Source organism: Cyprinus carpio, chromosome B1 (genome assembly GCF_018340385.1).
Source record: "Cyprinus carpio isolate SPL01 chromosome B1, ASM1834038v1, whole genome shotgun sequence".
In the NCBI taxonomy this organism is placed as follows: domain Eukaryota; kingdom Metazoa; phylum Chordata; class Actinopteri; order Cypriniformes; family Cyprinidae; genus Cyprinus; species Cyprinus carpio.
Window position 1 is genome coordinate 16702280 of NC_056597.1, and position 12572 is coordinate 16714851.

Genomic DNA, 12572 nt, shown 5'->3' on the forward strand with positions numbered 1-12572 from the left:
CAATTATCATAATAACAATCTGAATGCAATGCAAAAAATGTAAGCATTAAATAAATATATTAAACTCTTACCTTAGTTTTTGCATTGACATTAGCGCCATTTTGCAAAAGGAAATTAACCATTTTGACATTTCCATAGTGACAGGCAACAATAAGAGGAGTGTAGCCCAACTAGAAGAAACAACCAAATATCGCATTAGCTGAAGTATAACATACTGCAACATTATAATTTTTTTTTTTTAAATCCAGACCTTGTTAATAAAAAAAATATGTTTCAAGTTTACTTTGGTCTGCTGGTCTACGTTTGCTTCGTGCTTGACCAGTATTTCAGCCACCTGCACTCTGTCCTCCTGAGCAGCGAGGTGTAGAGGTGTAAGGCCACTCTGAGAAAAAGAAAAAAAAAACAAATCATACACCATTGTTACATGGCTCTCTGAAATACTTATTTCTGATTGGTCACTTGCTGAATTCTATTTTGTTTGTGGCCCTATCATATTAGCAAAGTCAGGATTCAGCAGTATGGGTTCTGGTAGTCAGATCTGAATAGTAATTTATTTTCAAGTGAACTAGAATAAGTCTTTTTTTATTTGCAATTATTTTAAATAGGAAGGTGCATAAATCTGTGTTGGTCTTGGGCAGAGTTTCCCAAACTGGGAATCGTAAACTCCTGGGGGAGGGAACTACAGAGGGTTCATGAGTTGATGAGAAGCGAATAATTAATTATATCAAATGTAAAATTAAGGTAAATAAAAGGGGCTGCACAATAATTGTGATATAGAACTGATCACTTGAACTGTTTCTCATTTCAGAGTAAATGCAGTAAACTCCATCTCTGCATGTGTTGCATTTAATGTGCATTTGCCAACTCAGTGCACACTATGTTAACTTTAATTTCTAACATTCTTCGGTAGTAGAAATATTTAATTTTCTTGATTTCCAAAAACATCAATGTGACTGTAATGTGGACTGAGACACTATCTCAAATAAAAAGAGTTTGAGTCCACTTTAATTCTAGCTACAAATAAAACAAAAAATATTTTATCTGTTTACTTGTATGCCAAGTCACCATTAACTGATGTTAGAGTGTCATTAAATTCTCAAAATATTAACTCACGTTCTTATGAGTAATCTCATCAAGTAAATATTTTACATCTAAGTGGTTTGGCTGAGATTTGTAATTGTAAGTTTGGATGACAAAAATATGTTATGCTTATTCATGAGCAATAGCTAATAGCCTGATGCTGAAGATACATACTGTATAGTCTTCCCTGATCTAGATCTTACCTTAGTGGCAGCACTGACATGTGTATCCCTCTCCAGCAGCAGGGAGGCCATCTCAGTGTGCCCCTCCTGGGATGCCAGGTGTAAAGGACTCACTCCCTGTTTGGTCAATGCATTGGTCTCTGCTCCATACTGAAGCAGCGCAGAGGCGATCTGTGTCTGGTTCTTCTTTGCTGCAATGTGGAGAGGTGTATAGCCATTCTGCACAGGAAGAGAGTAACAGAAACCCTCAGGTTATACATTTTTTAATTACTGGATGCAGAGATATCTTGCTATGAGTTTAAGATTTGCACCTTAGCAGTAGCATGAGGTGAGGCTCCTTTTTCCAAGAGCATCATCGCCACCTGCTGGTTATCATAGTGAGCAGCTACATGCAGTGGTGTGAGACCGTACTGGTTCAGAAAACCAAAGACAGAAAGAAAAATGACAATAGTGAACATATTAACAAAATACATTTCAATGAGTAGGTGATTAAAGCTTGATTTTCACCTTTCCAGCATCATCAAGAAGTGCCCTCCGCTGAAGGAGGAGTTTTGCCACGTCCAGACTACCATATTTAGCAGCAACATGTAAAGGAGTGAAGCCTTTCTGTTAAGGGAAGGACATTTGTCTTTAGTTGATTATAGATGAATACATACTCTACTATTTAAAAAAAAAAAAAAAAAATCAGGGATTTTTTTGATGAATACTTTTGTCTTTTAAGACTTTGGGGGAAAGAGCTTTTTCATTCAAAGCCTCCAAATTATGGAACACACTTCCTTTTAATATCAGAAATGCACCAACTCTGGATCACTTTAAAAAGTTGATTAACGCATTGGGTTTAAGAAAAGCGCATTACAAATAAAATGCATTATTATTATTATTTTGAATGAATACTTTTATTCAGAAAGTACAACATTTTTCAAAAGAGTTTTATTTCAGATACATGCTGTTCTTTTGAGCTACTCATCATTTTCTAGAAAAAAAAAATTCACAGCTTTAATAAAAATATTAAGCAGCACAACTGTTTTCAACATTGATAATAATAAGAAATATTTCTTGAGCTCCAAATCAGCAAACTGAAGACTGGAGTTATGATGCTGAAAATTCAGCTTTGTCATCAAAGTAATAATTCACATTTAAAAAAATACTGAAATAAACAGAAGACTGGAGTAATGATGCTGAAATTTCAGCTTTGTCATCAAAGTAATAATTCACATTTAAAAAAATTCAGAAATAAACAGAAGACTGGAGTAATGATGCTGAAATTTCAGCTTTGTCATCAAAGTAATAATTCACATTAAAAAAAACACTGAAATAAACAGTTATTTTAAATTGTAAAATTAAAGTTTAAATTAAAAACTTACAGTATTTAAAATATTTTTGATCAAATAAATGCACTATTATATATATATATATATATATATATATATATATATATATATATATATATATATGTATGTATGTATCCCTCATTTTAGTAAATTGTATATAGTTTTGTCTGCATATCATGTGTGGGGCTCCATTTAAAATAATAGATTTATTGAATAATATTTGATAATATATTTGAATGAGGTCCCCATATCTCTTTCACAGATCTCCCTGCAGACCCACCTTGGTGGCGAGTGAGTGAGATGCTCCAGCCTCCAGCAGCACTGCAGCTGTCTCCACCTGACCTTCACGGGCGGAGATGTGCAGAGGTGTGTATCCATTAGTGGTGGAAGCATCAGGATGAGCCATGTGCTGCAGTAACAGCTGCACAATCTCTGTCTGACCCAGACGAGACGCAATGTGAAGGGGTGTCTGGTCCTCCTGGAGGCAAGAGGGAGAGAAATGCAGAAATAGTATATTTAAAGCTAGCCATTAATCTGTATTTTTACTTTATTCAGTAAGTGTTTTTATCAACTGACTCTGGCCATGGCATCCACCAAAGCACCGTTCCTTAGCAAACATCGCACCACCTCTATCTGTCCTGCCCTTGCAGCCATGTGCAATGCCGTCTCACCACGCTGGGGACACACACAATCAGTACATGAAATGCATTGCTAGACTGTGTCTGTGACCTAGACCTAGACTGTGTCTCTGAGCAGCACAAAGCAGTGTTTCTTTACTGAATGAATGCATGTTTATTTCTCATATTTAAAATATTTCATTTTTAAATCTCGCATTATTTATGCTATTAATCTATTATATCTAAATGCCATTTCAAATGTAGCTTATGTCATCTATGCAGTGCAAAAAATGGATTTTGTTGATATTGAATTAATTTGACTGGTAACAACTTAACAACGTCTTACTATTATAATTTAATTTATTGATTAAACCTAAGAATTAGACATAGAAGATTTGCTTTCAGATCAGTTTAGGGTGTCAAATAACACACCTTATACTACTGTGATCTAACCAATGCAAAGAATATGAAGACTTCTGAAGATTTCTGATTCAGCTCCACTAAAAGTGCACAGTCAGCATTTTTTCGACAAAAATCAAGAAAAAACTTTTTTTTTTCAATATCACGCACCCCTTTTAGAAATATTTAAATATGTTACAAATCATGTCCAATCATGATGACTGTGTACTCACAATATTACAGACGTCAGGTGAGGCTCCATTCTGTAGCAGCAGGAGAACAATATTGAGGTGTCCCATAAATGCTGCAACATGGATTGGGGTCAGGCCGGACTAGAAAGAAAGAGAACAGAAAGTAGTTACGTTTACATGCACCAATTTTCATCAATCTGAATTAATCCAATCCAATTTCAGGCTCTGAAAGTTCTGTTTATATGAACTCTAAACCTTCCTAAATGAGATAAAGGAATAATTCAACTCTGTGAAGTTTAATTATTAGGCTTGAAATAAACTCTAAAAAGTCACATGCCAAATCAGATATTGTTATCAGAAATAGTATGCAAGATTACAAGTCACAGACTACTAAGACTCTTACCTCAGTGATAGCTTGAATTGAGGCTCCATATTTAACCAGCAGTTCCATGACTTTCACTCGGTTCTTTTTGCAGGCAATATGCAGAGGAGTGAAGCCATTCTGACAGATACAAAAATACATCAGTGACACTCATTAACACACTGGCACACACTTTTTCAAAGACAAAGAATTACCAGTGCTCTGGCATTAGGATTCGCTTTCTTATCCAGTAGTAATTTTGTGACTCTGTAGTGACCACAGTGGGCGGCAACATGAAGAGCGGTCAGGTAGTCCAGTGTGACATCATCAACCGGTGCCTGGTGTTGCAGCAGGTGTTTCACACACTCGACGTGATCACCCTGAGCAGACATGTGCAACGGGGAAAGACCATTCTGTGTGTGTGTGTGTGTGTGTTTTGAAATACAGAGGAAGAGAGAGGAAAAATACAGATCAGCTTTAGATCAAAAAGTAATAATATAATATTTAATAACAATACTGTTTAATGCATTTTTATTTTTAAAAATTTCAAATAAATGCAGCTTTGGTGAGAATAGACATGTACCTTGGTCCGTGCCAGTATGGGAGCTCCTCTTTCAAGCAGGATTTCCACTGCAGTGTCATGTCCACTTCTGGCTGCACAGTGCAGCGGTGTGAGCCCATCCTTTTTTTAACAGAGAGAAGATAAATATAGACAAACAGCATATTTGAAAAAAAAACACATATGTACATTCATAATGCATTACAAAAACTATTGTTTTGCAAATGCACATGACAACATGTAGTAAACACTATCATTGCTATTCGAAATAAAAGCAGAATTCATAATGCACAGCTCACAAAAAGCTAGTATTATCATTATTGAGTACATACAGTACAAGAAATGTTCCTCTGAACAGCAGTAGGCACTAGAGGGCGCTTGTTTTACTGAATTTTGATGGTACTGTTGATACTCACCCTGGTCTTGGCGTCAATCTGAGCCTCCCTGTCTAACAGCAGAGCAATCATGTTTGTATTTCCTCGTTTGGAGGCCACATGAAGAGGGGTTATACCATTCTAAACAAAACAGTACATTCTTTAGCACAGATTATATTTTCATACTTGAAAAAAATGCAACTTAATAAACTTCTAAAAGTCTTCTAAAATCAAGGGAAAGTAAAGAGGAACTGCAAATATTTGCTAAAAGGAATAGTTCACCTCAAAAATGAAAATTCTGTCATCATTTACTCACCCACAATCCATTTTCAAACCTGTACAAGTTTCTTTCTTATGTTGAACACAAAAGAAGAGATTTTGAAAAAAAACATTAAACAAACACCCCCCCACTTCCATAGCAAAAAAAAAAATAAATAAAAATACCATGGAAGTAAATGGGGGCCAACAACTGTTTTGGGCCAAAATCTCTTCTTTTGTGTTTAACATAAAAAAGAAAGCTGTACAAGTTTGGAACTATAGGAGGCTGAGTAAATGATGACAGAATTTTCATTTTTGAGTTGAACTAATAATACCACATGATTATTCAATTAACTCCAAAAGAGCTTTAATTGTGTAGAAATTAAAAAAAGAAAGCCTGCACATCAAAAATATCCCTGTAGTTTACACTAAAAATGCTAAATGTGTGATTTGAGTGAATAGCAGCTTAAATATTAGTCTGTTACAGAAAGCATTGATTTTGAGCAGTGGTTTTCAACCAGGGGGTCAGAGCCCACAAGGGGGCATCAGTAAACCTCCAGGGGGTGCAGGATGACTTTTAAGTATTTAAAGTAATCAATTATTATTAATAAAATATTATTTATATTAAAAAAAACACATAACATCAAGATATAAACTGTGAGACTCTGTTTCCCCCCTCCTCCCCCATAAAACACACACACACACACACACACACACACACACACACACACACACACACACACACACACACACACACACACACACACACACACACACACACACACACACAAAAACAAGTTATGTCATAACTGCTGTAGAAGAAATACCTATTGGGGAGGGAATTGATAATAATGTTGGACAAGTGGGTTCTTAAAAAATAAAAATTTAAATCAACTTAAATTTGTCACTTTTTTAAGATTTTAGCAATATAAGACCATACCCTGGCTGTGAAATCAACAGCAGCCCCTCTGTTGAGCAGCAGCGTGGCCACATTAACGTTACCGTAGTGAGCAGCAATATGCAGAGGAGTGAAGCCACTCTGTTAGAGGATGGAGTAGTATTGGGATAAAAGAAGGGATAGAACAAAGTAGAGAAGAAAACAGAATGGTAAATGTCTTCTACCTGATTTAAAATGTCCATCATTCATGATCTACCATGCAGCATTCCCATGAATCATCACATTTGTGCAAAAACTTAAAAGATAGGAAAAATGGAAAAGTAAAAAAAAAAAAAAAAATGTCTGGATTCTCATCTGCTACCAATGGATCCACACCATGCACTGGAGTGAAGGTAAAGAAAAAAACTTATGAAGTAAGAAACAGAAAGATTAGATTTGTACATGTAATAATATATGAGCACATTCCCAGTGTCATATGAGTCTTCATGAGAGAGATGAGAAGTTTCTCAGTGACAATGAAAGGGGGAAAAAAGATGAAGAACAAAATATCTGAACAAACAAATGTTATTCAGCAACTACTCACTACATTTTGCTAAAGATGAAAGTATAGATAGGAAACTGGCATTGTCTGTCTTACTCATTCGTTTGATGGAGCCATTTTTTCTTACCTTTCCATTCTGACAGACATGGTGCAATTTAAAAAACAGAATTAACAAAAAGGTGCAGCAAAATGTGACCGAGAGACTTCTACACAGTGTGTCAGGTGAGTTCACATGCACAATTAGGAGTTAAACAACAGCTTAGTCTGTTAGTAAAATCATAAGTGGTGTATAAACAACATAATGCACCCCAATTTCTGCTCAAAACGTTAAATAAAGGAGCATAAAAATGTGTTGATGAGCTAGAAACACCCAAAAACCTCTTGAGGAAATAGGGTGCTGCTACTAAAATAAACAACAATGTGTCATGCACTATGACATCTAAACTCTTCCCATGCACTGTAAAAGAAAGATTCAGTGTTAAGTAGCACATTAGGCTTTATAAGAGCTGAGACGAATGCAGGTGCAGGATTCTGCTGAGAATCTTAATACCTCTGTAGTCCTGTTGACCATCATCTGAAGGAGTCGCACATGAGGAGGAAAATATTGCAGTTTCATTAATTTGACATTTTTAACCAATTTTAACATTTTTATCTTAAAAGGAGGAATTTCAAAATTCAGTGAAGATTAAATAAAGGCAAATCAAGTAGATTGCTAGCATGAACCTCAATGAAAATATCTACAGTATTTAAAGGATTAACTCACCCACAATTTTCATTTCAGAAAATTTGTGGAAAATTAATTCAACTTAAGGCCATCCATGAGTTTATATGTTTATCAGAAAAGTTTTTGAGAAATTTTGCTTTATATCATTTCCTCACCATACATCTTCTTCAGTGAATGGGTGCCGTTAGAATGAGAGTCCAAACTAAAAATTTTAAACCAGCTCTTCTGACCGAAATACCAGTCTATAATCCATAATAACGCTCCCTCCAGTGTAAAAGTCAATCCACTGTTGTGGATTCCATCAACATATTTGTTTAGAACTGTTTGATCGGTGCATATTTCTCTCCTGATTCAGACAAGGTGACCTTTTCACTGGAGAAAGTAATATTATGGAAAGAGGACTCATATTTTATCTGGAAGCAACAGTTTGAAGTTAAAAACATCTGCATGATGAATTTATTACAAACATACAGTGGATTACTGGTGAATTATTGTGATTTTTTATCAGCTGTTTGGACGGCACCCATTTACTGCAGAGGATCCATGTGATGCGATGGTACATTTCTCTAAATCAGCTCCTCAGTTCAGCTAATCTGCATCTTGGATGGCCTGAAGGTGAAATTTTCAGCTAATTTTCATTTTTGAGTGAACTATTCCTTTAAGATGAATTAATTAATAAAATCCTTCAAAATACTCATAAACAATCCTTCAAAACGAACTGTGGTCCCATGATACACTCATAGTATAGCAATACGTTTAGCAGTGTTCAAAGAACACCACATGGTATAATGATACAGTACAGGCACTATATGAAAAAACATCAATAGCATGCTCAAATGTTCAAACAACATGCAATTCTCTCATGACACCATGTCAAAAAATAGTACTATCATGGTGAAAAACCTTAAAACAATGGCATTATCTATATATACCTGTCAAAAAAACACAGAATTATTATAGTTCCATCTCTGAAAAAGCATGAACATTAAATTCTCACTATTTGTTTTCTCACCTTAGACTGGACATCCGCATTATGGTCGTTCTGAAGCAGCAAAGCAGCAGACTTAGTGTCATCCTTGCGGGCAGCGATGTGGAGTGCAGGAAGGCGGACTTTACCTTTTGTGTCATGCTCCAGCAGCAGAGAGACCACCTGATTATGACCCTGCTGCAGAGCAATGGCCAGAGGAGTGAAGCCATCCTACAAACACAGACAACAGGCAGGCAGAGATTAACAAACAAAACCAACTCTTTGTTCAAAAACAAAGGTTATAAACAGGTTGACCAATATGCAGGTCAAAACTAAGTCCAATGGTTGGAAGTCCATACTTCCATCCAGTTTTACGCAATCTTAACCTTGCATGTTTGAACAATGCTATCACATTTGTATGTACAAAGAAAATAAGCAAGTTATCAAAATTCAGTCTATGGAAATGTGTAAAGATTCTCCTCTTTTTTAATACAAGTACTGGTATGTTGCAATGAATGGAAACACACACACACACAACCCTCACAATCACAAACCTCTGTTGCCATGCTCTGGTTTCCACCATTCTCCAGAAGATATCGCACAACATCCAGGTGATTCTCTTGAGCAGCCATATAAAGTGGAGTGAAGCCATTCTGTAGTAACAACAGGTACCATAAAGCTTAAAATTATAACATTTTATTGAATTACATTTTTATCATATTAAATAAAAGTATATATTTTAAAAATGGTATATTATTATCATTTTACAGGCTTTTCCCACCTGTGATTGCGAGTTTACATCTGCTCCTCTTTTCATCAACAACTTTGCAACTTCTTTCTGCCCAGCTAGACAAGCAATGTGCAATGCTGTGTTCCCTTTCTGGAGAGGAGGAAAGAGAAATACATATTCACTGTGATTGTGCATTTGTTTGTGTGTGAATTTACTGGTACTGGTGTAAATCAGCTGTAAGAAAACAATATGGAAAATTCCATATTTATGACACGGTACATATGGGCTGCATTTTTACATACTTTTCTTACAGTGTATGCATAAAACAAGAACAGCTATTTGCAAATGAGGACTTCGGACTATATGAGACATTTGATCTGATCTGCAGAAATCTTTTTATGCAAAAAAGGACTTTTACTTATCTAGTCCATAATAAAACAAATGAATGAAAAACACTAAAACAATCACATTTCTGCCCAACACAAGTCTCAATAGCTTTTGTCCTCATAGAACTCTTTGCTGTCAGTGTGATTGCTGGTCATGTGTTTATAGTTTCTGGCTTGTGTTGGTGTGTCTGTTTGGCCCTGTGTGTCAGATGACAGGAGTCACCAGAGTCCAACTGTACTCATCATACACAGTGCTGGATGACTGGCATTCCATCAGATTTACTCTCTCTCTTGCCATTTAGGAATCACATACCCCTCCCTCCAATTTATCAGTGTTTATGTGTGTTTAACCTTGGTTGAAGAGTTCACGGTCGCACCCCTCTCCATAAGTTCCTCCACCAGCTCCACATGACCCTCTTTGGCTGCTAGATGGAGCGCATTGAGTCCATTCTGTGCACAGAGGGAAACGTGATTAATACGTTTTCCTGATTAATACAATCAGTACAGATTTGATATTAGGATACAGTACAGAACAAGACAACAACGAATTTTGCTCATGGTAAATAATACCAATATACAAGTTGCACTTTTGGAAGTGTAATTTTATAATGCTAGAATAAAAATGTTTCCTATACTAGATTTCTGAAATGCATTCTCTGAGTTCATTAATAAATATGGAGAATCGGTATGTATAGCTCTAGAAAAAAGACTGTAAAAGATTAACTACAAAAAATAAAGATTAATCTTGTTGAATATATTAGAACATAATATAGTATAAACATTTAATTTTATTTGACTTTATCCCTTGCTTGAAAAACCTATTTATAAAGAACAATTATCACAGATTTACCATGGCTAAATTTGGCAAAAGCCTTTTGTCTATTTTGGTGCAATGACCAGAAAAAAAGTCATTGAAATAGTGAATTTTAGTCATTATGAAATATGTGATTTACATTATATCATGTAAAAAATCACTTATTAGTCAATCGAGCTTACGTTTAAACATTAAATTTTAGTGTTTAATCCTTTTTTCTCAAGCTGTAAATAAGCATTCACTTTATTCAAACATCACCACCTGTCTTAATTTACTAATGCACCTCATTCCGTGCTTGATGGGTAAATCATGTCAGCTCTTGTGTAACGCAGTGTGGCTAACAGTCAAACTCGTCATAAAAAGCAGAGAGAATTAACGAAACACTAATCTCATTTATTTGGATAATGAAAGCTGGAGGGGTTTTCACATCTGGAGAGAGAGATTCCGGTAAGAGTGGAAAGAAAAAAAAATAGATAAACCATGGCCAGATTATACTGCAATATCACTCAGTAAGGATTAGAAGAGTGGATTTTAGAGAAAACAGCATTGAATGCCTGTCCATTGTTGTACTGATGTGCTCATTACTGGCGACTCCAGATGACATCATAATGGATAATGTCATGGTCAAATCTATACATCACAGCAGAGGCAAATTCAGCCCATTACATAATAAAGAGCTCATAGCAACCCTATGACATTTGTCTCTGATGTCTTTTCAGTCCATTTCAACCGAAAATTTGAATAAACTAATTAAATTATATAGGACTATTTTTTATTGTTACTAGTTTGACTAGACCTGTCACTTACATTAATTTTTTTTTTGCTATTTTCACACCCAGTTGCATTTAATGTCAAATAAATAAATAAAAAAATAAACAGCACAATGACAATCTTCAAGGGAAATGATTCACAAAAAGTTGTCTATATCATGTTTCTTTTGGACACGTGGCAGTCAGACTTATTCTACAATAATAAAAAGTCTTACACAAAAAAAAACAATGTTACTGTAACATAACACTGCCCCCCCCCCATGTTGGTTCCATGGCTCAAGAGTATTTGTTTGGCAGTATGATAACCACAACTTTTAGTACTACATTTACATAATATTTCTATTGCACACCTTGCTAAAACCAACACTGTGAAGATGATTCGTTGAAAATTTTGCAGTTCGTGCCTGTGCCAAACCTCACTGAATGTTTTTTGCATGTGGTATTTCCTGTACATTCATAAAAGGACAATTTAATCATACACAATCATACAGGTATAAAGCTGTCATTCAGGCAATACCCTAAGGTACAAAAGTTAAAAAGCACATCTTTGTACATTATTTACCCCTAAATGATACATATTAATACATAAGTACCACTCCACTGACAGTTTGTATATATGACTAGATAAGGAAATGTATTTTTTACATGCATGTTTGCATTTGACAATTTTATCATTTAATTTTTGACAACCACATCACATCATTTAGCTTCAATATATTCTGTGATATCAGTGTATTGTTATGCCTGGGGTAATTTGTAAGGAATGGCTGAACACAGCAGTCCTGTGACAGTGGGAGGGTTTAGTTAAGAAGGTACAGAAGGTCGGGAGTGGGAACAGCTGCCAGAGACACGCATGAGTAAAAAAGCTTTGATGTACTAGAAAGAACTGCTTGGCAGAGGACTAGCTGATAATGTTGGCAATGCAGCATTTGTCAGGAATCAGTATGGCTCTCTATACATCAGAACAATGCAATTTGTGCCCAGGCTGGACAAAAATTGAGGAAAGCAAATTAAAAAAAGCATACACATTTCTAATAATCGGGATTATCCTCCACTCACAAAGCACACTCTACTAAGACTTTCTAAAGAGTTTGGAGCTAACACAGAGTTGACAGAACATGTCTCTTAAGCTGGAAAGAAGTTTATGTCTATACCCGCTTCCTGGAAAACCATGGACTTCAAACTCAGCATTACTCAACAGATTTTATCGCAACAGATTAGATTAAATTCATATAAATACATAATCTAAATGGCTTGAGATGTAACAGTATGCAAAACCTCCAATTGGTGAAATCATTTGAATTGCATTGTAAAAAAGTATGAAATATGATAAGAAGAAAATAAATGAGAAGACACCGCAATTATTTCTTTGATTTTTACAATACTAAAA

The 12572-nt window shown here is 35.4% G+C and overlaps 1 protein-coding gene across 17 annotated transcripts in view; it reads right to left on the minus strand.

Annotated features, from left to right (window-relative positions):
• The window catches only part of ank2a (ankyrin 2a, neuronal), a 62596-nt gene that overhangs the window by 27566 nt on the left and 22458 nt on the right, over positions 1-12572 (minus strand). For 10 of the 17 annotated variants that reach the window (XM_042716766.1, XM_042716759.1, XM_042716757.1 and 7 more), the window contains exons 3-21: positions 9950-10048; positions 9264-9362; positions 9037-9135; positions 8528-8713; positions 7342-7365; positions 6919-6927; positions 6293-6391; positions 5137-5235; positions 4745-4843; positions 4377-4574; positions 4204-4302; positions 3843-3941; positions 3170-3268; positions 2874-3071; positions 1770-1868; positions 1574-1672; positions 1284-1481; positions 284-382; positions 72-170 (exon numbers count right to left, since the gene is read on the minus strand). In XM_042716766.1, the coding sequence (XP_042572700.1) occupies positions 72-170; positions 284-382; positions 1284-1481; positions 1574-1672; positions 1770-1868; positions 2874-3071; positions 3170-3268; positions 3843-3941; positions 4204-4302; positions 4377-4574; positions 4745-4843; positions 5137-5235; positions 6293-6391; positions 6919-6927; positions 7342-7365; positions 8528-8713; positions 9037-9135; positions 9264-9362; positions 9950-10048 (2100 nt within the window). The remainder of the gene's footprint in view (positions 1-71; positions 171-283; positions 383-1283; positions 1482-1573; positions 1673-1769; positions 1869-2873; positions 3072-3169; positions 3269-3842; positions 3942-4203; positions 4303-4376; positions 4575-4744; positions 4844-5136; positions 5236-6292; positions 6392-6918; positions 6928-7341; positions 7366-8527; positions 8714-9036; positions 9136-9263; positions 9363-9949; positions 10049-12572) is intronic. The other 7 variants (XM_042716767.1, XM_042716761.1, XM_042716765.1 and 4 more) reach the window with 2 other exon arrangements.